At 43.8% G+C, this 25,724-nt stretch overlaps 1 protein-coding gene across 3 annotated transcripts in view; it reads right to left on the reverse strand.

Moving 5' to 3' along the window:
- Positions 1-229: 229 nt before the first annotated feature.
- Positions 230-25,724, reverse strand: part of PDP1 (pyruvate dehydrogenase phosphatase catalytic subunit 1) — a 237,327-nt gene continuing 211,832 nt past the window's right edge. The window contains exons 1-3 of one of the 3 annotated variants that reach the window (XM_064706514.1): positions 7,694-7,829; positions 7,238-7,272; positions 230-4,174 (exon numbers count right to left, since the gene is read on the reverse strand). In XM_064706514.1, coding sequence (XP_064562584.1) covers positions 2,523-4,174; positions 7,238-7,268 — 1,683 coding nt within the window. In that variant the 5' untranslated portion in view covers positions 7,269-7,272; positions 7,694-7,829 and the 3' untranslated portion in view covers positions 230-2,522. The other 2 variants (XM_064706515.1, XM_064706512.1) reach the window with 2 other exon arrangements.

Genomic DNA, 25,724 nt, shown 5'->3' on the forward strand with positions numbered 1-25,724 from the left:
TGTGATGGAAGGATCTGAGCTTTGCTGCCTGGGGGAGGCAGCAGCAGCATGCCTGAGGCAGGGTGATACTGAGCCTCACAGCAACACTGAAGCACTCTGAACCTCAATTCTGCTTCCATTTATACTTTGGTCTCCTTGGCCATCTGAGTATTCGTAACAGGGATCACACAAAAGAACAAAGTCCTAGCAGAACACATACCACATTCTACATCAACTCAATACACATGGATTTCTGCATAATTGATCATTTTATTGGAATCTGTTAAAGGATGTTTGTTCAGATCACCTGTTCAGCAGGCAGCTATGCTGCTTCTGTTCACTGCATACATACTGAGCAAGTCTCCAAGCAATACATAAATATTGTCTGACCCCATACTTAAGTATCTTTACTACAAAAAGCAGCTTCTCCTCAACAAAAGTTGTATCCGTGGGACCAATGTGCATTTCTTCTAGATAGAACTTGTACCAAATCTGTATCAACAATTGTAGGTTAAATACATCAATGCAGGTTAATAGAGCCTTAACAGTAAAAAAAGTAAGAAAGTTAAATACTGCAACAGCTGAGATACATACTGCATTTGAATGATAGAACATAGTCTATTGACCTAGTTAATGACACAGTCACCAAAACACAACATACAGAAGCAATGTCAACTGCCAGTACTTGTCTAAGCATTTTAGTTTCCCTTTTCCCTTCAAATAAAGAAGAGTTGTATACATATCTTGAATGTGAACTTAGGCATCATTAACCTTACAGCAATACTGATGCTGATAGTTAAGGTTAGGTAGAGACATAGTGAAGCTGCAGGCCACTGAGTACACACAGCATTTGTGAGTTGGAGGAGCCAATGTTTACTATAGCACAGCTTCATTGTTCAAACTAAGTGCACCCTATGGACAGTAACATTAATTGGCAAGACATATTTAGTAAAAAATGCCACTTGAGAAACCTAGCGCATTTCAGTTAAGTGTGGATTTAACTAGCTATGATGAGGGCTAGGGAGGTATTTTAACTGAAACACCTTGGTAAAGTGAAATAAGCTGACATATGACTGTTTTCTAGAACCCAGGAATAAAGTTAAATGCGTTCACTCAGTCATCAAGGACTAGTATTTCAGCAGGCATTTCAGGTTTTAACCTAAGGGCAGGTTAAAATAAATCTGTACACAATGCAACATACCTCAAATAGATGCAATGATGACCAATTAGCTGTCAGTCTCTACTTTTACCATTGCAAGCCCAACAATTTTGGCACACAAGTACAGCCAATCTTCAAATTCAACCATTCCAAGCCAGAGCCATTTCAGAGACTGCTCTGCAATACTATTCTGGACTGTAGAAACATGCATACACCAGCTGCCCAGAAACACACAACTAAAAGAAGTTGCTAGAAATAGCCACTGAACATACACATGCATGCCAGTCAGCTTCCCAATTAAAATGCTATATACAAGCCATACTTCAATTTTTTTAATTTGTAGTTTTTCACCCAACTTACAGATATGAGTTCAAGTGAAGGGCAGTATTGTGACCTTTTGAAATACCCAAAATGAAAATGAGTGCAAGTTACAAAGCTACAAAGAGGTTAGCAATGATTTCCTGATCTTTTCAGGTGAAAAATTATTTAGTAGCTAAGCAATGCCAGGGAGAGGTGGAGTCCATGAAGGACATGGCCTTTAAGAAAGCAAACACAGCCGTAACCAAGAATACTGACTTCCCAAAAAGTCTGAAAGTTTCTTCATACTGAAAACTGAAGTCCTCCATGAAGTTACCTGCTACCTTGCTGCATGTTGTAATGTTATTGCCCTACAAGTTGTGCAGAAAACCACAGCCAAGTATTAATGCACAAGAAATTTAGAAATTACCGTGCATAAGATATGATTAAACTGTAGCAGAATCTCAGGTATTGATTATGGCTTAGACCTGCCTTGAAAGTCAACACTTGGACAAATATTCTTATGTGAATGACACTGTCCATATGAAAGTGAGACAACTTTGTTACACTGAAGACTTACTTGGTTCAAGTGACCTTCTACTTAAAAGAAACAATAGACAATATATTCACAACCATTGCAAGAATTAGCCCTGTAAAAAAATTCAACAATACTTTTTACTTTTCGTTTCCTTAAGTGTATATATTTGCAGATATTTTATAAGCAAGCTGTTTCTTGACCAGCCAGATCTTGGATAGTGAATTCTTTATCCTACTTCCTCCCTCATCCAAATTTGCCAAACTCAAGACATTGTTTTAGCAGCATTCATGAAATCAATAGTGCAAAGTTGTTATAAAAAACTATTTTCCCAGGCTAGGACATCCTCTTCAAGTTTTGTATTGGGTCAATAGCACTTCCCACGTTTTTAGACCTCTGGGGAAAGGCAGGAACAATAGATATGCTGAATCTAACAAATAAAAATTGTTTGCCAAAGGCTTTTTTGAATTTTATTTTTGGGTGGATTTTTTTAAATTTGCTGCTCATACTGGCCCTTGTTACAACTTTAGTAACTAGTTCACTGCATTAAATTCACAATTCCTCATTTTGATATGCGCCTATAACATGTGAATTGAACTGCACCACAATAATTGTAATGTCATCTCTATACATTCGAGCCAGCTCCTCTGGAAGACTCAGCATCTTGGATAGTCGCTCATGATCCACAGTTCCAAACTCATTGTTACCCACTGCATGACGTATCAGGTGAGTTGCTGCATTCTGATCTTCAAATACTGAAGAGATTCTTGCTCTCCTTTCTGTTAAGAGACCATGCATCTGTCCCAAAGTTACCTTATAGCCACCAACAGCTATTGGCTGTTGGTGGTGAACACCAGTGAGGTACTCCCCCACAATTCTAGCCACATCTTGCCTGTGCATTGTCTCCCACAGCCCATCCGTGGCCAAAACCAGGAATTTATCCTGTGGCCGTAACCTGTGATGTATGACTTCTGGTTCAGCTGTGAGGTATGGGGGAGTGTAATAGTTTGGAGGAATAAACTTCGTATATTCATTGTCATTCAGCTGATCTGGGCCTGATTCCACTACTCTCTTCTGCAGTTCAATACTCCATTTAAACTTCACATCACCAAAAGCTCTGAAAGGCATCAAGAGACCCAAGAGACGATCTTGTTTCACAAGACTTTTCTCTTCAGACTTTGGATGCTCCATTTTCACACGTTCCACTTCATGTTCATTTTGTGCATTGTGGTCATAGGACAAAGTAACTGCAGACCAAGATCCATCTTCCTCCTGAACGCCGAGCATCGCTCTGCTGTCACCTGTGTTAGCAATGTGCAAGTCGACACCATCCACGTGGGCTACACAGGCAGTAGAGCCAGAAAATGCTACTCGCAGTACTAGGTAGTTGAGAAAAGAATTTGGATCTCCTACTTGAGCTTCCAAAGAAATATCATTATCAAGCCTCTTAAAGGCATTAATTAAAGCTTCTCTCACATCAGTAGTCTCCCCACTGTTGAGATCAATCAGCTCCTGCCAATAAGTTCTTAGACTGTTGAAGTAAAGCTTGGAAGCCTCTTTGCTAAAATAATCGTTGGGATGCTTGTGCCACTGTAAAATGGGCAACAGAGCTCTGCCACTCTCCACAGCATTTTCTATTTCAAGTAAAGTTTCATGAGGTAACAAAGAGACAGCAATGTAGTAAAACAGTCTTTCACTGACAGCTTGAGCACAAGCACAGCCTGCGTGGCCATCAAACACACCCAGAAGCATCCCTCTTGTCTGTAAACAAGTGGCAGCACTCCTCCGGTCCTCTATCGGAGCATTAGCAGGCAACTGGTTGCTGTCGAAGCCAAGAATAGAACTTACATTTTTACCATCAAATTCTGGGACTTTGAAACTGTATTCATTTGCCTTCAGGATGCTGTTGACCTGTGGAGGGGTGAGGTAAAACCTCTGCGGCGTAGAAGCATAATCCCTTGCGTGAATAAAGTTATTAAAGTGCTCCTTTGGCCTGTAAAGTGCCGCAAATTTCTTCTGTGGTGCATATCTGAAGTGACTGTGAGCAAAATGAGATGACAAACAACACAGATGTTTATGGTGGCAGTAACACGCAGTACTGCCTATTCTGCTAATCTCACAGTTACGAATCAATGGGAACAGATGAGCTGGTGCTGGCATGGCATCAGACAACAATGGCAGCCTGGAGCTTCGGACTGGAATTGCTGAAAGACAAGAGAACAACTATGCTTAGCGGGACAGCTAAGAGATTTTTCCTCCCCAGAATTCTGTGTTAAGATGTTTACAGCTCCTAACCAAGTTGCTTATTATATGGAGTTCATAGCTTCAAAGGACTTGACAAAGAAAGGTGCTCATTTATAGACACTACATTGGGCTGTAACAAAAAAGCTAAACCGTACTTCAGCACAGGTATTTTAGCTCTGATACCCACTCAGACAGCAGGCAGGAAGTGAAAGCATCACCCAGACAGTCAATGAACCCTCAAGCAACTTAGCAAAATAGTTAGCATGGAGCACTCTACAGAATTGCCACAGGATTTTACAGCTATCTGCTTTCCTGGTCATTTCACAGCTGACAGAGACAGATGTGGCACACAAGGAAGGAAACTCTTCCTGTAACACTGAAGAAGAGAAAGCATCTAACAGGGAGACTTAAGAAACCACTCTGAGATCACATACAGCAAAGATTGCTTAGACAGCAGAAGCAAGAAGTAGGTGATAGAACTGATATTCTTTATGCAATCAGAAGTCCGTAGAGGGTTTGGTTTCTTTCCCCCCTTTGACATGCAAAGCTTCAAACTTGTGTTACATATATAAAACAGCCACAGCAACCTATGCAGCAATTTTCTAGCTTAAGATGTTAAGTATGAGAGGTAAAAAAGAAATACAGCTTTCCAACAGCTATTCCATCCCAGTACATTTTAGGATTATAAAACACCTTGAAAGGCTACTCAATTGAAGGCCTATATGCAAATTGTTTGCTTCCTTGACTAGAACAGAGCCTTGCACAATACTCTAGAGCTAGTTTAGACCACTAGTATCTGAAGAAATATTCTACTGCTACTTGCCACATCTAAAAGCTTTCCACATTTTTCACTTCCCAGCAGAGCATGCTGGCACACTCTTCCTTGTCTCCATTTACATACCAAATCACAACATTAGTGAGAGTGCCTCTCAAAAGCCTTATTCACTGTGCCTCATTATCAGGAAGTCTTTTACAATGTAATACTTGAGAGACAACTCCAGAGTGGAGGTGGAGTTAAACCATGCCTTGCGTGAAGTACACACGTTTAAGGCAAATGCAATTTTGTCTTTTATGATCAAGTTTCATCGCAGAAGCTTTTTCTCAGAAGAGGCCATTAGAAGGCTTACTGCAGTCATAAGCACTAATCTATCAGCACTGCTAGATGTCAAATTGTTTTACTCAAGAAATGGATATTGCTGTGTTATGCAAGGTGCATCAGTCAGTAAATGGACTTGTTTTTTAGCCAAGCAGGCATACCAGTATTTCAGAGGCGACTCAGCCCCAATAAAATATGCAACAAGCCCCAGTACTCAGTCTAAAGGATCATGCAATATAGGAGAAATTGCATTTTGCAGTTTCTATTAGCTTTCCACAGCTTCAGCTGTGATTCTGATCACCTGGGCAGGCTGAGAAGTGTCTGGAAACATACAACACTTCATACCCCATTCTCCTTGCTTCAAGAAAGGGAAGCAAGCCATATTTTCCCTTCCTTGTTTGCTCTTTTTAAGTAAACCAAAGTAGAGCCCATTTCTGTGTTACATGACATCCAAGTGCTGAAAGCAGAGTACAATTCATGTTCCTGTCACTCCATTGACTCCCCAGTACTAACGAGTGACTGCTGTACATTGATAAAAACTCTCCTGAGTCCCCCACTGACAGCTGAAGATTGAAGTTTTCTGCTGTGCAGGCACCAGGAAGAGCCTGGGCTGTAGTCCAGATGCCCAGGAGCAGCGAATTGGCTGAAGCTTCCAGATGCATACTGAATTTATGGTAGCCATTTACTTCTCCAGTCCAGGCTCCACATGCACACAGCACAAGCACAACAGCAGGAGACTGTAACTCCAAATATAGATTTTAAATTCTATTCAGTGCCTTCTAATTATATAGGAGCTATTTTGGTAACAGTTTTGTACATTTCTTCACATGGCATTTAAATGCAACAATTTTGTTTAAGGTTCTGTGGATGTGCCCAGCCCACAGCAGCACCTCAGCTTCAGCACTGGTCTCCCCTTAGACTCCACCTGGATCAAGCTGTCCTGACTGCTCAGCATTTATGTTCAGTGCTGACCCACAGTGGTGCCTCAACTGCTCAGACAGATTTTTTGCTTCATGATGAAGCAAAAATACAAATGTATTGCTGCTGTAACAGTTCTGCAATGCCACCAGAGGATATCTTCATGACTTTTAATCATTAGCTTATCAAATGAAATCCACAAAGAAGTAGTAAGAAGTTGGCCTCACATCTTCCATGGCTCATATCATTTACAGTAGATCTATGCCAGCTTACGAGATCAGTCTGTTTCACATACCAGCTCCAATAATTCCAAGTTGATTAAGTAAATGCCTAATTCCAAGTGTCCAAACATGAACTGAAATTAAAGTCTCTCCCACTTACCCCTACAACACAGCTGCCCATATATAACCAGACACTCCAGCTGCCCTTCGAATAATTAAGATCCAAAGATCATTATGGTTGACCAAAAGATGGCAGAGAAGAAAAAGAAGTAGAAATGGTACAGTTCAATCAAGATTTGTCAAGATATTAGAATCAATCCAGTGTCAATACCTCTCCAAGCCCAGAGCAGGGTACAAGCACTATTTTTCAAGCTGTAAATACAATATGACCAATAATGGGTCAGATGGTAAACTTAGGGGGTTTTGTAGTATTACACTAAAAAAACCAGGAAAATGTTCCACCTGTCTTTACTAAAGGCTCGTTATAGCCATACTGTTAGGGCTAACTGGCACTGCACAGACAGGTTCCTCCCAAATCACTGTGCCAAAGACACCTACGGCTTCAGATAAAAACACTCAAGTGCCTCCTTTCCTACACCTGACAGACCTGAACGAACCAGCTGGAGAAGACGGGGAGGTGGGGAGGATAAATAAGAAGCATTCCACACTAGCAGCACCGTTAATCCTTCCCTCCGGCCTCAGCCCGCAGACACAGCCCAGCCTCGCAGCCCCTTCCCCGGCTCCCATCCGACCCCCGAGCCCGTCGCTCCACAAAGGGAGATACATACCGATCCGCCTGGGCCCAGGACATACACACATTCTCCTGTCACAACATGAAGCCGCCAACATCCACAAAGCAGAAGCCCGGGGGGCGGGGGGAGAAGCAAGGCAGAGAGTTTGTTAGAGAAGACGTAGAGCTCCGGCACGGAGGTGGGACGGCAGACAGGAGGAGACAAGCACACACAGCCGTTCTGCGGGAGCGCCGCCGCTGCCGCTCGCCCAGCGATGGGACCGAGCCAGCTCCGCAGGGACCGCCCGAACCCGCCGCCCGCGCGGGCACCGAGCCCCGCCGGCCCCGCTCTCCCTTCCGGCAGGGCGGCAGGCAGGGCCCGCTCTCGCTGCGCGCCGCCGCGGCAGATTCCGCTGCCCGCTCAGGCGCTGCGCGGCCCCGACATGGCCGCCCCTCCCCAGCCGCCCGCCCGCCTCCGGCACGACCACCTCCTCCTCCCGTCCTGGGCACAGACCTGGGCCTTTCCCGGGAGGCTCAGGGAGACGGGCGGAAGGACGGTACGCCACGGGAAGGGAAGGGAAGGGAAGCGGGTGGAAGGACAGGACCGGACCGCACCCGCCACTCCCAAACCCCCCGACAGCCACCGCCTCACGCCCGCCGCCGCCGCGCCTTTATAAAGGGCCCTGCGGCGCGCGGCGCGCCGCCCATTGGCTGTAGAGGAGGGCAAGGCGGGCACGTGACGCGGAGGCTGAGGGAGCGCGCGGGGGGCGGAGGAGAAGGAGGGGGCGGTGCGTGCGCGCGCACCGCGCAGGGGCGGGAGGGCGCGAAGGCGGCGGCGGCGCGCGCGCTGTGTCCGGCCCCTCCCCCAGGGGTCCGTGAGGGCCGGGAGAGCCCGAGGGGCGCCTTTGGAGCGCTTTGGGAGATGGGGCCGGGGCTGCTTGCCCTGGAATGTTCCCGAAGTGCCTTTAACAGCTACGAGGCACGGTGACTCCGCCAGATACCGCTGCAGCCTGTCCCCTAAGCCAGGGACTCCTCTGTCCTGAGAAAGCCCCCCACACTCCTTTGGTCAGGAGTCACTGACACAACTTCTGACTGTTATGGAGACCCAAAATGGGAAAATGTCTAAGTTTTGTAGAGTGTATGGCCATTTACTCTGAATTCCTTTAAAAGACTGGTGCTTTTTGAGGTTTTTCCCCCTTGAAATGTTCGAGTTGACTTGCAGTCACAAAGCTTATTAACTCTGCCAGAGACCACTGAAACTTGTACTGAAACATGGGGGGTTATGTTTGGTTTCGTGGGTTTTTTTTGTTTGTTTGTTTTATTTGTTTTATTTGGTTTTGGGTGTTTTGGGTTTTTTTTGCTTTTGTTGGTTCTTCATTTTATTTTGTGGTTTTTTATTTGTTTGTTTTTTTAATTAATTTTCCCTTTAATGTTTTGTTTTCTCCAGAATCCCTGGGGGCAGAGCAGGCTGCTGTGCAATGAAGAAGACCAGGGCCCTCCCTGCCCTGACGTCCCCACACTGCTGCCCTCACTGCTAGCAAGGAATGGTTTGAGGCCAATGGCCACAAAGAAGGAGCAGCCCTTCCCTAAAAGGGCTCCAAGTTCCTGCCGGTGCAGCAGCAGCAGTGGCCTCCCCTCCCTCCCTTCCCTCCGCTCTCTTATTTACTGTCCTGTCCCTGTTCCACATCTCTAGGGCAACACTGAACTTCGCATGTTCTTCTGAGGTTCTCTGGTCCACACTTACTCTTCATGTACATTTCTGAATATGGAAAGTAAATAAGTTCAACAGTATTTTGATTTCTTTGATCATCTCTCTGTTTACAGATGCCTGTGCTCTCACACCTTACTATTTTTCAGGGTGTCTGGGATGCCCGCTTTGCTCTATGTTATTAGCAGCAGATGTTAGCAAGCCTTGGGATGCTGCAATTCCCTCAGCAGCTGTAGCAAAACATAGATTTTTGACTATACTTACGTCTTTACTCAGTTGGTAAGATGTGTACAGCTGTGTACCAAAACCAGGAGAAGAAACAAAGGAAAATCTGCACTTAGTGCCCAGAAGACTCAAGAGCTCTACTCGAAATGTGAGAGTATGGAAATTACTGCCCTGTGACCCTCTGTGTGAAAATCAGCTAGAAAGATAAAATGAAGCCATCCTTAGAAATGCAAGTCTTTCATGGTAGTAGTTGAAAACACAGAGTATTAGAATTTTCATTTATTGGTGTTCTGGGTGACTTTTGAGACATTTATTTGTTAATCCAGAATGGTATGCCATTTTGGAGAAACATTCTCTTTGAGGCTTATTTTAGAAGTAAAAAAAAAAGGTGTCTGACAGACACCATTATACATTGAAAACTTCATTAAACAGCATGGAAAACAAATTATTTGCATTCCTTTTTAACGGTAGCATATGGTTAAAAATAGATTGCAAGCATGTGCTGAAATAACAAGCATTTACATAATTTTCTTCTTGCAGCAAGAGTGACTGCAAGGCCTCCAAGTGTAGACATTTTCTTACAGACTGTGTAAAGGTGCACTATCAAGCCACCTTCTTAGCTTGTCAGAAGGAAGAAGGCTGTGGGAAGACAGACCTCTGCCTGGGTGAATTTTATTCATCTTTCTAGGAGCAGATACACAGAAATGGACTGGGATGAAGTCACCACCGATCACCTAATATTCCTCTAAGTGAGGAGTTTGTAGAGTGGCTTTATGTATGACTTTCACAGAGAATGTTGCTGTTTAGAGTTGCCTACCTAGAAAAAAAATTCCACAAAGTAGTTAGCATTTAGCACTCTTGTCTTCAGAACATCTTGTGCCCATTAGTTCAATTCTCTGTAATTTGCTGTGAAATTGAAAGGTTAGTGATAAACAGCTCCCTGTTTATTGATTTAATTATCCTTTTCTTCCTGATTTAAGGCCAGGAGAGGAGCTGCTTTTAGAGATGGTCTTGGAATTTGTGGCGCCTCACAGCATCCTATTGATATATCTGAACGTTAGACAAAACTTGAATTTTAAAATACCGAGTGAGAAAAGATTGTGGTCTTACCAGCCACATAGAAATCAGACCAATTAGAGACAGAATGCTAAAATTTGGCTGATATTTTGCTCCTTGAGCTTATGTGAGTTTGCTGGTGTGCTGCCAGAAGTTGAATGTTGCAATTTAACTGGAAGTTAGATTTTCCTTCTCTTCATCTTGCTGCTGCCAGACCTTTTTGTGCAGCTTTGAGCAACACTCTGTTTTTGCTGAATCTAAAGAATAAAAATATTCTAATGAATAAAAACATGTTGTTCCACATTTTAACATTTTACACCAGAGAGTGATGGAAAAGGAATTACTTGTAACTACTTCAAGGTATGCAAAGTCTCCCTGCTTTCCTGGATGAAAGGATTATCAACAGAATGTAACAAGAGACATCAGTACTTGTCTTATGTGCCTGTTGCCAGCAGTGGCTAATTCTGCACTGCAGAACCAACAGGCAGCTATGCATTGTCACTGCAGCCAAAGTGCTGCAGCACTTACTCTAACACATGTTTCCAGAAAAACTATTAGAGATCATCAAAATCAATTTTCATTTGAAATCAAGTGTTTGCAATAACCCTCTAGTTTAAATAGGTTTTTGTGCCTGATGTATAAATATTTTATTGATTCATTTTTATTGACTCATTTTTACTGAAAGCTAGTTCAGGAGCGCAGGATAATATTTCACCTGTTTTTATATCCCTTGACTCCTTAACATTCTTATAATATCTTTGCACGCAATGTTGCAGAAATGCCTGTTGCTCCTGTGCTCCTTTAAAAGAGCAGTTGCTCATAAAACCTGTCTTAAAACTGAGTGCACAGATCAAACACTTCCACTTGGCAGGCTGCCATACCGACCTGAAGCAGGAAAAAAAGGGCAGAGGAATCATAGAAGTTTTGAGAGCAGAAAGAAAAGCCTAAAAATGGAGAAAATAATGGAGACAAAAAAGCCAGGTATGGAATAAACAGGAAGGATTGGACAGGACAAAACTGTGTTCTTTCCTTTCCTGAGAGCATTACAGAAGCAATGACAGCAATCTAAGGATGCTGTTCCACAGAGCAGCGATTTATTTTTTATTTTTAGTGGTAATCAGGAGCATTACGTGGCCAAAATAAACGTGTTAGTATTGCTCAGAGCAGAGGCAGTACCTGCAAACAGCGGCAGCCTGTGCTCTTCAGTCTGCTTCAAAGGGAGCGTTGGGTTGGGTTGCACACTCGCGTGTTCTGCTGCCCTCTCAGGGAGTGGTTGCTGTGGGTGCTGCATCTGTCCTGCCCCATCACAGCTGGGCTCCTGGGTACAGTGAAGGTTTCTGAAGTTTTACAATGAGCCCTGCAAAAGGTGATTTTTAAAGAATGCTTGAGAGTATCAGCTTTAGAGTAAGCCAGCAGCACTGAGCCACATGATTCACCTCTCCTGCCCTTCCTAAAGGCAGGTCCAATGGCAAATCACAGACAATTGCTTTCAGTGGGTGTTTTGCTTTCACTGTGGGATTCACAGATATGTTAATTTATTTTGTCTCCCCTGGAGGCCCTTTGTATCTTCACTCATAATTCCTTTCTGAAATGAAGCAATGGGTCTGACTCATTCAGCAGTTCAGATCCAGCTTCCTAGACTCAGAGAGTAACTGAGATCAGACAGGACCTGCTGAAAGCAGGGCCACCTTCAAAGCTAGGTCAGGTTGTTCAGGGACTTGGTCAGTCCTGTTTGGGACATCTTTGAGGACTGAGGTTCTCCAGTCTGCCTGGGCCCCAGTTCCAGTACTTCATCACTTACTTACATTTTGAAAATTTTTAATTTTTAGTTAATTAGAATCTTCCATGTTAAGCTTGTATGTGATGCCTCTTACCCCTCAGGACTTCTTTGTACCATCCTATATGTTGATTCCCATCTCATTAGCAGAGAATTAAATACATTTTTTTCATTTTGTAGTAGTTATGCACTAGTTTGCACTCTTCACCTGGGCTGGTTTTTCAGAGCTGGTGTCCAATTTGGGGAGTACAGCATTCTGGCAGCTTGATGAAGTGAAGGGAATTCTGTAGAAAAATAGTTTTTTGGCCAGCTTCAAGAATGATACTTATAACATTATCAGTGTCTGACTATGAGGAAGTAGTTTCAGGATATCAGGAAGTTGGATCCAGCAATTACTTTGCTGCCGAAGAGTCTGATCCGTTTTCCATCTGTAGTTCATCATGTGCATTTTTCATATTTCTTTGTTACAGTCATTTTCAAAAGTAACTACATTTGCAGTTATAATGGCTGCCATGCAAAAGATTCAATAGACTTCAGGGGAAATAGTGAAGATTAAAATTGGGAGAGGAATCTGCTCGCATTTTTCCATGCAGAGAATAGCTTACACTTTTCAACAGATAAAATATTGTTTCCCTAATGCTGCTGGAACAATGATATCCTGGCTTCATTTTATCAGATATAATTCCCTGAAATAAAAGACTGCTCAGATGCTGGTAATTGAATACAGCCTTCTGTCTTTACTTGAGGTCACTGGAGTCAAGAGATGGAAGCCAATGGTTGGTCTGCAGAAACAGCTGGCTAGAGCTGAGATCTTTCTATGCAAATGTGAATGTTAAAGACTAAAATTTCTCCAGCAATTAGGAAGAGCAACCAATGCCAACTACTAGAAGTACCTGTATTATTGTCTGAGCATGAGGGGGTACTTTGAAGTTATGGAAGATACAATTAGAAATTTCAATTTAGAATCAAGAGTAGGCTCTGAACCAATCTCTTAGGTGTCTTGGGGCCCAGGGTTAGATCAGGTCGCATTTCCACTTGTAACAAGGAAGTTTAGAAAGAATACCAAAGTGACCTCCTTCTCATTCCTCTTTGCTTTTCTCAGTTTAGCCTTACCTAAATGCTGGTAAAATAAGACCTTGTATCCTTTGGGGTTTGTATTTGACCAAAAAAATAAGCATTTGTTTTTGGTTTTTTTCTGTAGAAAAAAGATGAGTTAGGTTACTGGTTACCTTAGTTGATAAATAGACTTATTATCTCAAGTGACCCCATCTACAAAAATATTTACCATTTGCTTTGTACTATATGTTTCATTTATATTTTTAACAACAAACAAAACATGTATTTGTTCTAACCTCTTCCCTTCCCTGACTAGATCCAGTATTCTGTTCTTCCAGGCAGGTGTCTCAAGCAGAAGATTACAGAGCCTCATTTGCTGCCTCTGAGGCAGGGAGTGGTGGATTTCTCTGTGAGTGACCAGTCTTCACTGCATGGTGAAGCATTGCCCTCACCTCAGCTGACCTGCAGCCAGAGAGTAACAGGACTCCATGCAAAAAGAAGCAGTGTGGAATGAAGGTGACAATTATACCAGCCTTTTATAGTTAAAAGCTTTAGCCATTAGGCTGTTACATGGTAAGATAGGAACAAGCAGAAGGAGCAACACTGTGCCTTACAAGTGAATCTGGAGCTTTGTTTATGGTATTCAGGAACTGGAGGCAGCCAGCTCCCTCTGAGAGATCCCAGCAGAGCAAAGCTGTGTCCTGTGCCAGGCTTTTAATCAAAAGAGAAAGCCTGACAGTGATAATTTCCAGCAGGCCTGCTTTAGGGGTGCCTTTCTTCTCCTGGGGAATTTTTTATAAGGTCATTTAGAGATCCCCATTCTAATTTTGTCCTGCATTGGCACTGGGGTGCTTTCCTTAAATCTGGATTCCAGCCCAGGGCTGGATTTGGTTTGCAAGTCTGAATAACCTGCATATTCAGTTGCACAGGTCAATGATGTCCCCGTGGCAGAGGCCGGGGAGGTGGTGCAATATCACATGTTCCCACAGATGGGCTGTGTCTCTGGGGAGCCTCCATGAAGATCTGGGAGCACAGGGAGGACCTTCAGTAAGCACAAGATGACTGCCACCCTGCTGCTTCTCAGGAGCTCAGGACCCATGTTTCCTGCAAACCTTTGGGGCTTGCAAGTTAGCAGTGCATGTGCCTTATTCCTTCCTCACAATCATTTTACTCAGTGTTTCAAATGCCCTGGAGCAAGTCCAGATTGCAAGCTAAGTGTTTTAGAGTAGTATTTTAAGAAGAAGGATTCTTTTTCTATTAGTGTTGACTTTAACACTGGAGCAAAACACACCAGCTACATCAGGCTGTTTCTTTGAAACTTCTTTGAACTTTGGATGCATCTCTGCAGCCTGCAGCCTTGTGTAACTGCAGAGGTTTGTTCAATTTGTCTGGATGTTATATAAGCTGTCTTTTATTTTCCTTTGCTTGTGATCATGTTATGTAGGCTGCCTTCTTAAATTTCAGGAACCCTAAGGCAGCCTGAGTCATATGTATGAGGCTCTTTTTTGCACTGTTGTGTAAGGTAGTGAATTGCAAAGGTCATGGGAATGAGTTATTTAAAAACTGAAACATGCTGGGCTCTATCCAGCTCAGAATAGATGAGCTCAGAAAGGCATTTGCGTTTTAAATTACAGTTTGGGTTATCAAGGACTGATTCACCTAACTCACTATTTCAGTTTCCTTAGCAAACCGCTGTAGCACACAATATTTTTGTTTCTTTTAAATGCATTGCTGATATAATCATGTGTTCCCATGAGATAATGAATAAAATATTTACTTTCAATACTAGAAAACAAATGCATTCACAAATATTGTCATCATAGGCACAATCTTCACACTCATTCATTTTTGGTGCTCACAGCAATTAATCTCCCTTACCATTTGATCCCAATTCATGTTCAAAGTGCACAGAGGGCTTTGATCTACCCAGTGAACAACTGGGTTGAGATGTGTCACTGAGCCCTTGTGTAAACTGGCTCAGTCATACTGATGCCATCAGGGTAAAGGTACAAGAACAAATAACCCTGGAGTCTCTAGGGCAGGGCCCTGTGTTTCTGTTCACTCTGTCTACTGTAGGTTTAAGCCATCCAACTGTACCCTCATTTATAGAAAGACCTTTCTTGCTTCCTGTTTCATGTCCCCTCTGAGGCCCTCTAAGTCACCATCCATAAAAAGCATATCCAGCCATACTTTAATGTGAAACTCTCTGAAACTCTCCCAAAAGCACTTTTCACCTTGGATAATTTCACAGAGCAGGTCAGGACACGACTCCACCAACTGCTCAGCACACAGAGCAGGGCAAGCAGCAGTCTCTGGCAGCAGGGAAGGACATTGCAGTGGGCCAGGGGAGCAGGAGGGAATACAAACCCACACCCTGGGAGTGATTTTTGTTCTCTCCATCAGCCCGTAGAGCTATCCCAGCATCATTTTGGCCATTTGCAAAATTCATGTGTGCAATTGTAATTCACTTCCCTTTTCATGCACCAAAATGTAATCAACTTGTCATCACATCAACTCTTGTTGAAAATAGTAAGAAAAAGCTAAGTGATGAGACAAAAATACATTAAATTGGTTTGGTATGAGGAAGCAGTTAAATGATTCTAATTACTGAAACCCAAACCAGTACAACCCACCTCCCCAAATTATTGCACCAATATCGCAAAATTAAGTAATAGCATGTCCCCATGTAGGCTTGCAATGCAGTGTACTGGTAAATGATACAGACAAAAAGTGGTTAACCCAGAAACTGTGGAGTCATACATGTGCATGTAAGAGAGGGGGGAAAAAATCCCCTATTTTTAAAAAAAGGCTAGAGATTCAAAGAGCACAGTTCAGGGACATGATACTGAAAGGAAGGAGAACACTGGGGCAAAGGACTTCCTGGAAAGGGCTTGAATGCAAACACAGGTGAGCTCTTGCTGTTTGCCTGCTTTTTGCTGTGTTCAGAAAAACAAGAACTTTTAAAATACAGGAATTGTACATGTGAGTCTATTGCATTATACCCAGCATCATGACTCAAGGTGATTGCTAGGAACAGCTAAAAGAAGAGATGGAATAAGGGAGGACAGGGTCTATGAAGTGTTAGGGTTTAAAGAGGTTACCCAAAAAAAAAAAAATCCGAGTTATTTTCACATATGCAAGTAATTCTGGTTTGCATTTGCATATATCAGTGGGTAAAATATGAGTCACAGGGTGGGGTTTTTTTCTTGCATGTTAATAATGGACACCTTGCCCTGAGTCAAAAAGCAGTGCCTTAGGTTAATCCAGGAAACACTTCTTGAATCTGCCATCATGTGAAAACTGGAAACAAGCTCACTTTCCCCAGAAAAGAGCTATAAAACCAAGCAAGAGAAATTGCAAACAGAAAGTCTGTTCACTTCTCTAGCACTGCTCTTAACCTCTTGGACTATCTTGGGTCGAGCAGCTGGAAGACAGCATGTTCTGTAGGCAGACAGCTCCTGGCAGGCAGGCAGTACAGCTGCGAACACCACACTCGGTGCCAAACATGAGTCTGTAATTTCTCTCCAATGGTCAGCTTTTTGAGGATAGCATTTAGTCATTTCCTGGGAAGACAAAGGGTGCCCATCAGAGCTAATGATACTTGCTCGTGCGTTGCCATGTGGGAGGTGGCTATAAAGCACACTTGAAAAATGAGCACAACTGATTCAAAATTACAGCAACGGTGTTGATGCAGGAATTTGCTGCCAGGCAGTCCTCAGAGTCCCTGCACCCTTTGTCAGACAAGGAGGCATTTTCTTCTGCCTTTCTTTTCTCAGCTGTCTGAATAGGAGAGCAAATGCGCCTCAGGAGAAATACGAAGTGTGTTAGTTTTCATTAACTTTTAATTTGAAGTCTGCATAACTGAATGAAACCACTGTAGTAATCTGGAAAGGGTATCTGAAAGCCCTGTTGAATCAGAGATAATTCCTCCCTTCTCTCTGAAAAGTACATATTTAAAAGGTGCTTTGTTCAGAGGCACACTATCCCTGCCAGTACTTGCAAAGAACTCAAACAGTGGGAGCAACTCTAGAAAGTCATTTCAGGCTACCGCAGCATTCCCAGGGCTGTAGTAAAGGTCAGTGTGTGTGTGTGTCCTTCAGCCATGTGAAGTTTTGATTAGCAAATCTGCGTCGTTGACAGCTCTGGAATGTTTCCAGACAGCCAAAATCAGGGCTTCCATGTGCACAAGAAGTGCAGTCCCTGTGCCCAGCCTTGTGCTCAAAGCCATGGGACCTGCTGCACAGTGTTCAGCCTGTAACACATACTGCAGCCAGGCTTACAGCCAAACATTCCAATCATGTCAGTAAAGAAAAGTTTAAAAATGTTATTTTGCTGATAGGTCTTTCTTAAAAATTTTTTTTCAAAGAAAGCTTAAGGGGAAAGGGACTATAGCATAAGTGAGTCTCTTCCCACACTGTGCCATTTTCCATGGTTATTCTTTAAGGCATCTTTACAGCACTCACAGTGCAGACCATCATGTTTTCATGATTTCTTGCCTGCAGCAATTATAATTCTGCCAATGCTTGGTCTTGCTACCAAGGCCAAATCACCAGATGCAGTGTGATATTGGGAAGCCAGACGTCCCTGACCCAGTTGGGATTCAGTGATGACTCCTGCCAGAAATGCGCCCATCCCTGTGAACTAGAAATGCCTTCTTTGTTGCATCCAAGCACCACTAAGCAAACTTGTGTGGCCATGGATTAGCTTAAGTGTTTGTCAAACACATGTATGGTGCAGTTTCTCTACATGATGCACTGGTATAGTGAAACTTAAAATAAATACAGCATCCAGAGCATTCTCTGGCTTCTCTTGGGCATCAATAAATAGCAAGCAAAGAACTGTTCACTGGCTGTCTCAAACCAAGCACTTCTATCAAGAAAGGTTTGTTTGAAAATTATTATTTTTCATCCTTTTGCTTTATCTTCTGTCAGTTAACTTCTGTACCAGAAGAATAGAGAAAAATGCTGCATGAAGCAGAAATGAACAACAGGTTTGTACCACATACCAGGGAGCAGCTGGTGAGTGAAGCACTCCCTGACAGCCCAGAACATCAGAGGAACTGGATGTGAAGAGAAAATGTGCTATATTGATCAATTTCTTCTGTTTTGTTTTGTTTTCTGTTAATTCCACACTAGTCCTTTATTTGAGCTTACGTATGGGGAGCACTGGGAACTGTGACAATGCAGCAAGCGGAGGCTGCTGACGCCAGCAGAGGTGGGAGGGGAAAACACACATATAAGTGAGAGAAGAATTTGGCCCAGTGTCCCCTTTTGACATTATACAACCCAGGAAAAGTAAAATACTGTTACTGACAGTACCAGCTTTTGACAGTAATTGCACAATAACAGGACATTGTATTAGAATTTATGTTAGTACCCAATTTTGTTGGGTTTTTTTTTTTTTGCCTGTCCTCTTGAAATGTATCTCCCTTAATGCTTGGCTACTCTGAAAAGTGTTGACTACTTTGTAGTCAACATGAACAGGCAATGAAGATGTAATGTCAAATGATTCCTTCAAATACAAATTCCTTATCAATTTTTTTTGGTAAAAGTTAATGTCTTTAAAATGTTTGTAAGCCGGTGAGTTAGTGATTTATTCAAGCTTGCTAAGTGCACTATTATTCTACAGTCTCAGTTAAATACTGTGAATGAAGATTGCCATAGTTACAGCTGAGTTCAGAAACTGGCACTATTGTGTTGTAATTCTTACCTTGCCTCTCTTGCTCTGGTACAGTGACAGACACATTTCCATCTCTGTAATTAAGTGTGGTGTGAAAGATCCTGCACATTCATTTAAAAATGCTTGAGAAACTGTGAGATGAGGGACATTTTCCATTGTCTTGTTTTCCCCAAAACCATTGAGTGACATGGTACTTCCTGCATGCCTTCTGTGCTATCTTCAGCCTAGTCCTTGAAATTCAGTTTGGCATTGTAATTCATTGCAAAAATATACACCACCAAGTAAGCAGCAACACTGATGGTCTCCTTTTATATAGGATATATTCCATGTAAAGAATGGTTTTATGTCAGCATTTATTTTGACAAAAAACAGAGGTTCTGACATGACTGCAGCTGGCAGGTCTTAATACTGACTTCTGTGTGGTTTGGATAGGTCTTAGGAAGGGTGGTAAGTAGGAACTGTCAAGGATTTAATGTAATATCCTCTAAAAATCAAATGCCTTCTCCCCTAGCTGAGGAACAATAGGGTATGTCTTACTGTCAGAACAACTTGTCTCCATGAGCTGCTTTCCAACACATAGAAAATGACACATGCATAATTGGCAATGATTCAGGCATTTTGTCAGGCTCCTGAGTCACTCCAAAGCAGACTGGGAGCTGGGTCGTACCGCCCTGCAGGTGAGCACGCCACAGCTGGCACATCTGGGTCTGCCCAGCGCCCACCGGAGAAAGCGACGCCTCCCCTGCTCAGGGGCCCGAGCGGGGCAGCGGCTCCGCGACTCAGCAGCGACACGGCATCCCCACCGGCAGCCCAGCCCCCTTCCTTGTGCCGGCTGTCATGTTCACAGACCCTCTGCCAGGGCAATACAACTTCCAAAGATGGAAATGGATGACTGTCCTTTTTTTGTTTGTTTTTCATTTATTTTTTTCCCCTGCGTTGTATGCTGCTGGTTCAGTGAGTTGCTTCTGCCCATACCATAGAGGGAAGGGGGTGGCGGGGCTGGGGCAGGGGGAGCCATTGACCTGGGTCGAAGCAAAGGGGAGCAAGGAAAGCAGGTCTGCTTGTCCTCTTGGCTCTTTTCCATCATCCAGCTCTGCCTTTTGAGCTTAAAGGTATGTGTTACCATAGAATTTGTTAAACAATCAGCATTTCCTCTTTAATACAGTAGTGAGAATAAATATGCTTTGTTCTCCTGAGATGGTGGGTGGGAGGGAACACTCACAGCACAAGATGGGATAGGGCCAACTTTTGTCCTGTGAATATTTACCTGTAATTTCTTCCCAGACAGGATTATGCATGTATGTGCCCTACAGTAGGGATCCCCTGGTCATTTGGGACAAACCGCTACAAGCTCACATGAACAGAACTTTGTTTGGAATATTTGATACAATACTGGTAGAACTTTAAGGAAAACCAGCATTCACCATGCTTTCCTATTGTAATTGAGCTCTCTGAAGTTATATACCCAGCTCATCTGCATAGTGGACATAATGAAATATGCATTTCATACCCATAGTGAAATAAATCTTCAGTTTGCTTGCTACCTGTGATTGTGATGCCATATGCTTGGCTGAGCATTGCTCCTGATGGATCACTGTGCAAGGATGCCTTACACACTGAGGGCTGAGCTCCTCGGTGAGTCACTGCAGTAGAATGCACGGTGGAAAAAGCTCCTTTCCCCAGTTACTCAGAGGTAAAATATTTCTGGATTCATGCCTGGTTTGTGCTAGGAATATTAAGGATGGTTTTGTTTTTCTGATAAAGTTCCATTAAGAGAGCATATGATCATTGCTCCAGTTAGCACTGAATTCTCTCGGACTGCAGCTGAGTTTTCCTTTCCAACACAGTTATGTGGCTGTCTGAAACATGCTTTGAAACAGTATGGTTGGTTTCTGTGTTGAACACACAGGACTGCATTTACTCTTGCATTTTTGCTTTATCTTTAGCTTCCAGTGGCAAACTGGCATTGAGCCCTCATCTGAAACATGGACCACAGCAAATCTGTAATTTTTCAAGCTTTGATGCTCTAATTAGAAGATGAAAAATCATGTGTTTTGGGGGTTTTTTTTAAGCTCTGTTAAAATTATCATCGTTATTCAAAATTATGAGTAGAATTAAAGCTATGTTTCTAATCAAAATCAACACACTGGAAGAGTGCCCACATTTTCCTATGGTGGAAATCTGATGAGGCCCAGAGTGAAGCAGTGCTGGAGATGGAGGTCAGTCAGTAAAGGCACAGGTGTCTGTGCAAGGTGTTGATCATGTCTCATGACAACTGGATGAGAGTAACTGAGTGCAGAACTTGCTCTGCTGCCAGCAGCAAACACAGCAAAAGCAGTCAACTAAAGAGAAAGTGGTGAAGGACTGAGCAGTCTTTTGTCTCTGAGTTCAGTAAACCTATGCCATCAGGATGGGAGAAAGACAGGCCAGACCCCAAATCAAAGTGTTTGTCTCTCCATTTATTGAATCCTAACCTCTTCTTAACATTTTATTTTTTGCATTTGTTCTGTTTCTAAGGGGGTGACCACCTGGTTTCAGAGGGCAGCATTGTCATCTGAGCTGCCTATGTTTCTGATGTTTTTTTGACCAAAAAAAGCACCATGCTGAGCATAGTGAGGATTTCTGCTTATTTCTGCTGAAGACACAATACTACAACCTTGAGGCAGGTGCTTTTAATGTACAAGGTGATCTGGTAATCAAGTAATTGTAAGAAAAATAGGGTGATGCATGAGACCATGATTTATTTGACATCAGAATATTTGACTTCATTTCATAATCCCTGCTGTAGGCACAAAGCCTTGGTGGTGACAATGGGGAAACCTTTTCTCTCCCCATCATCTTTCGTCATGTTCTCTTCTCTTGTTGTTCCCTATGTCACTCACTGCTTTTACTTTCCTTCAAGCAAAAGAAACGGGATGTATTTAGTGCCTTTCCTTAAAACCTTGTGGAACTATGGGATACCTTCTCTGCTCTCAGCCTGGGTCTGACACCCTTTGCAGCTGGTGCTTCTTTATGCCCACCAGGACCATGTGAGGCTGAACCAGAGCTCTGGAGGAATGTGTGGATATCTGATATGGTTGTTAATGAGGAATTCAAGCTGGTACTTATAACTAAGCAGAAGGTTAGGCACAGATACTAACCCAGAAACAGCAATGGAAGCACTTCAAGTTGTGAGGGAGGTTATAAGTGTGTGCCTTGTGCGTCTGGGGTCTGGGAAGTGTGTCTATCAGAGCTGGGCACCTGCTTGTGTACAAAATGCCCTGAATGTCACCTTTAGTGTGAGCCCTGGGGACCAGTTTTCTCTGAGCTGAGGGCTGGAAAGGCATGCAAACAGCTCTGCATGGGTAAGACAGTGAGGGCTGTGGACTTGTCACCTTGCATGAAAAGCCCTTGGACAGCACAGAGTAGCCTTTGCTCCTTCCAGCAGCATTAAATGACCTGCCCAATTGGACATCCTGTCTCACCCTGGTGGTGGAAGGAAACATTTATCCAGAAGAGACTATCATAGCCAGAGCAGTGCATCCCTTATTTGCCTTATCTCTGGAGCTCATACAGGCAATTTCACTCTGCCATACATAAAGGAAGCAACACCTGTTATTAAAACACCTTGGAAAGCATTAGCAAATAGCTGTTATAGACATCAAACACAGGAGAGATAAGCACTTGGATAAAACAACAAATTGTGTGCCCTCAATACCATGAAGGCAGCACTGAGGGAAATGAATTTTCCCATAAGCAATAGTCAGGAAAACCTGCAAATACTGCAGGAAGTGAGAGGAAAGCATGGAGACTTAGAAAGCACAAGCATTCTCCTTTCTCAGGGGTGGGAGGACAGGTGGTGGGTCTGTTCTGCACAGACAACAAAGGAAATGTTCAATTTCAAAATGAAGTTCTGATAGTATGAAACTTGAATGGAGATCCTGGGGATTTAACTGGTTTAGAGTTTGGTGTTCCTATAAACTTCCTTCAGTCCAGGAATTTAATTCTGTGTTATCCAAGTTTTTGTCAATGTGTCCAGGCTCCTTGTTCCCTGGGCATTGGAGCCTTTATGTTCTTGGTGTGATAGGATGTCCTCCAGGATGCCAGGCTCTGTCTTGTTCTGCAGGAACCTATAAGACCTATTTGTGCTAGGCCTTTCTAGGCTTCTCATCCCTAGAAAATAAAAAGTCTGAAATATTAGCTGCCCTGTGGATGTGTGAGTCCTTGGCAACTGTGCAGCTCAAGAAATCAGAAAATAACGAGACAGGTCTTGAAAATAATCCATTTCTTTTTTTTTTCAGAAGTTAATTAGAAGCTGCTCTGCTGGTTCAAAGCCTGCTGAATTTGATGAGCTGGCATTTTCTGATAAAAACCTATTTTGACAAAAATTCCTGCCAGCTCTAGGACATCCCTTATTGCCTGGTGGAGCAGCAATGGCCAGCAGGAGCCAGGCTAGCACACTCCGAGCCCTGTGCAGGGAGTGCAGCCCTGTTCATCCTGTGCCTGGCCAGGCCCCTGAGCTGCCTTCCCGCCAGGCCAGCAGCAGAGAGGAGCAGCCCTACAGGCAGCCGGGTCCCTCACAGCCTGGAGCAGCCCTACAGGCAGCCGGGTCACTCACAGCCTGGAGCAACCCTACAGGCAGCCGAGTCACTCACAGGCTGGAGCAGCCCTACAGGCAGCCGGGCCCTCACAGCCTGGAGCAGCCCTACAGGCAGCCAGGTCACTCACAGCCCCTGCAGCCGGTGCCTGCAAGGGCCTGGCCCTCCCCTGCTTACTCTGTTGACAATGGGGCTACCAGAGCTCTGTCTCTCCAGAGCAGTTTCTAATTTGTTTATTGATGTTGACAAAAGCCCATTTTTACTTCTGTCAGCAGAGGTGATGTGTCTGTAAATGAACAGGCTCCTCTGCCTCCCTCATTATCAGCAAAATTGCCAGCTAAGCACTAACTTCTGGACCCTCTGTGGCTGATACACGGAGCAGAACAGCAAAACAAGTGGTCTATTTACATTTCACTATGCTGGAGGTGAGAAAAAAATGTGGTTTTAACCCCTGAATTGACTGAGTTCGTAACCAGGAAATGTATGTGAATGCAGGTGGCCCTTAGTTTCATGGAAATGTATTTCTGATCATAACTGATCTCAGATAACTGGGGCTTTGGTAAGGTCTAGCTATTTTGCCTCAATTCATACTTTCTGAATAAAAGTCAGAAGATATAGATGGGAATGACAACAAGCTGATAACCCTGAAGTGATTTTCATGTTGTTCCATATAACAATATATATAACATATACATAAAAGAACGTTGACTCAAGTTATTTTAGGCACAACATTACAAAATGACTATTAACTTGAGAATATTACAGGGACATATTTGTGCCTCTCCCTTACTGAGATCCTATTCCTATGCTGTTTTGATACATTTTATGCTTTTGTTGGGCACCTAAATAACTGGACAGGTTCAGTGGGTAGATTGTCACAAGCAGAAGTGGAAGGCTGTTCCTTTGGCTTTGGTCCCGTGGCAGCCAGCAGAAAGAGAGTCTGACACACAGCCGATGGATGGGTGGGCAGGGGAGATTGTCACAGTTTTGTTCACTTTGGAGAAGCCTCAGCATTGAAACCCTGCTGGCAGCACTGGGATTGCTGTTGGAAAGGCAGTGTTTAGGCTAGACCTTGTCCTTGTGCGAGACCAGGCTGCACAGAGCAGGCTTGGGCCAGGGATATCCAAGTGCTTGGGAGATATTTGGTGGCAAAGAGGTGATACAACATTTTGCAAAGTATTGGGAGTATTCTGGAGTGTTTCAACCACCATTCTCTGTGGGCATTCCCAACTCTCTGCGCTGCAGTTGCATCACATAAATGAAATTGCCACATCAAAACATTCAGCATCCAGCCCAGGTATTTTTTTAAAACAACAGCTAATTTCATCAAAAGGCATTTCTCCTACATTCCCAGTTTTTACCCTCTTTGGCTCAGTCAGCTCTATCTCAGGAAACAAAATAATGTTCGGTATTGGTCATGGATGGAGAATTTCCCTGGGCCAGGTGTGGTCCTGTAGTTTCTTTCTGTCCATGAAAAAGCTTGGCTCTGTCTGGCCTGACTTCTGTCGGTAATCGAGTGTAACTGGACAGGGTGGTGGTAGCAGAGCTGCCCGGGGGTCAGTCCTGGCCCCGTGAAGAGACCACAAGGCGGTGGCACTGCCTGCTGTGGGACACCAGGGCAGGGAGACACGGAGCACTGCAGTGTGGTGGTGGTGTTTGGAATAGGCAGGTGCATAGGGTGAGGAAGTGTCCTTAGAGTGGATGAACGAGTGGACTGGTGAGCATAGAGTGGGAGTTTGGGGCGACAGCCACGCAACTCCCAGCAGCACGCCCAGGAGCAGCGCGACAACTGCTCCTTGTCCCTCGGGCGCCGGGCCAGCTGCCCAGAGGCTCCGCGGCTCCTCGTTGTGCAGCCGGGAGGAGTTTCCCGCAGAGCGGAGCCGGGCTGGCAGCAGAGCCGTGCTGCGCAGCGCCTTTGATCCCGACGCGACGCTTCCCGGCCAAAGAGCCCTTGGGGCGCGGGGCTGTGCGGGCGCGGCTGCGGCTGCGCTGGGAGCAGCAGCTGGAGAGGGGAAGGGATGCCAGAAAACGCCCTTCCTCCTTCGGCCTCCCGGCTTGCACAAGTGTGCCTGTGAAAAATGCCTGTATTTTATGATTGGCTTTTCGCGAATATTAAAATGAATATTATATGTGTTGTTAGAAAGTAACGCTGTATTAATTCTCTTAAGTACTGTGTTAAATATAGTTTTAGGTTATAAAAAATGTTAAAATAGAAACTATGCTATGTAGGATACTTTTTTTAAAGAAAGGACTCGCAGGGAGGTAGCAGCCACAGGACACCTAAATCTTTCACAGCAAAAGAATTTATTGCCCTTATCAGAAGACATGAACTTCTTCCCGAAGGCGCTGTTAGGATTCGGAGGAAGAAGTTGACGATGACCAGACAGAATCCTGTATTTGAATGGAATTTATGCATCATGTATGAAGTATATGAATATGCAACAGGCTATTGCTTTTAAGGCTAATC

The sequence above is a fragment of the Zonotrichia leucophrys genome, chromosome 2 (assembly GCF_028769735.1).
Source record: "Zonotrichia leucophrys gambelii isolate GWCS_2022_RI chromosome 2, RI_Zleu_2.0, whole genome shotgun sequence".
NCBI lineage: Eukaryota > Metazoa > Chordata > Aves > Passeriformes > Passerellidae > Zonotrichia > Zonotrichia leucophrys.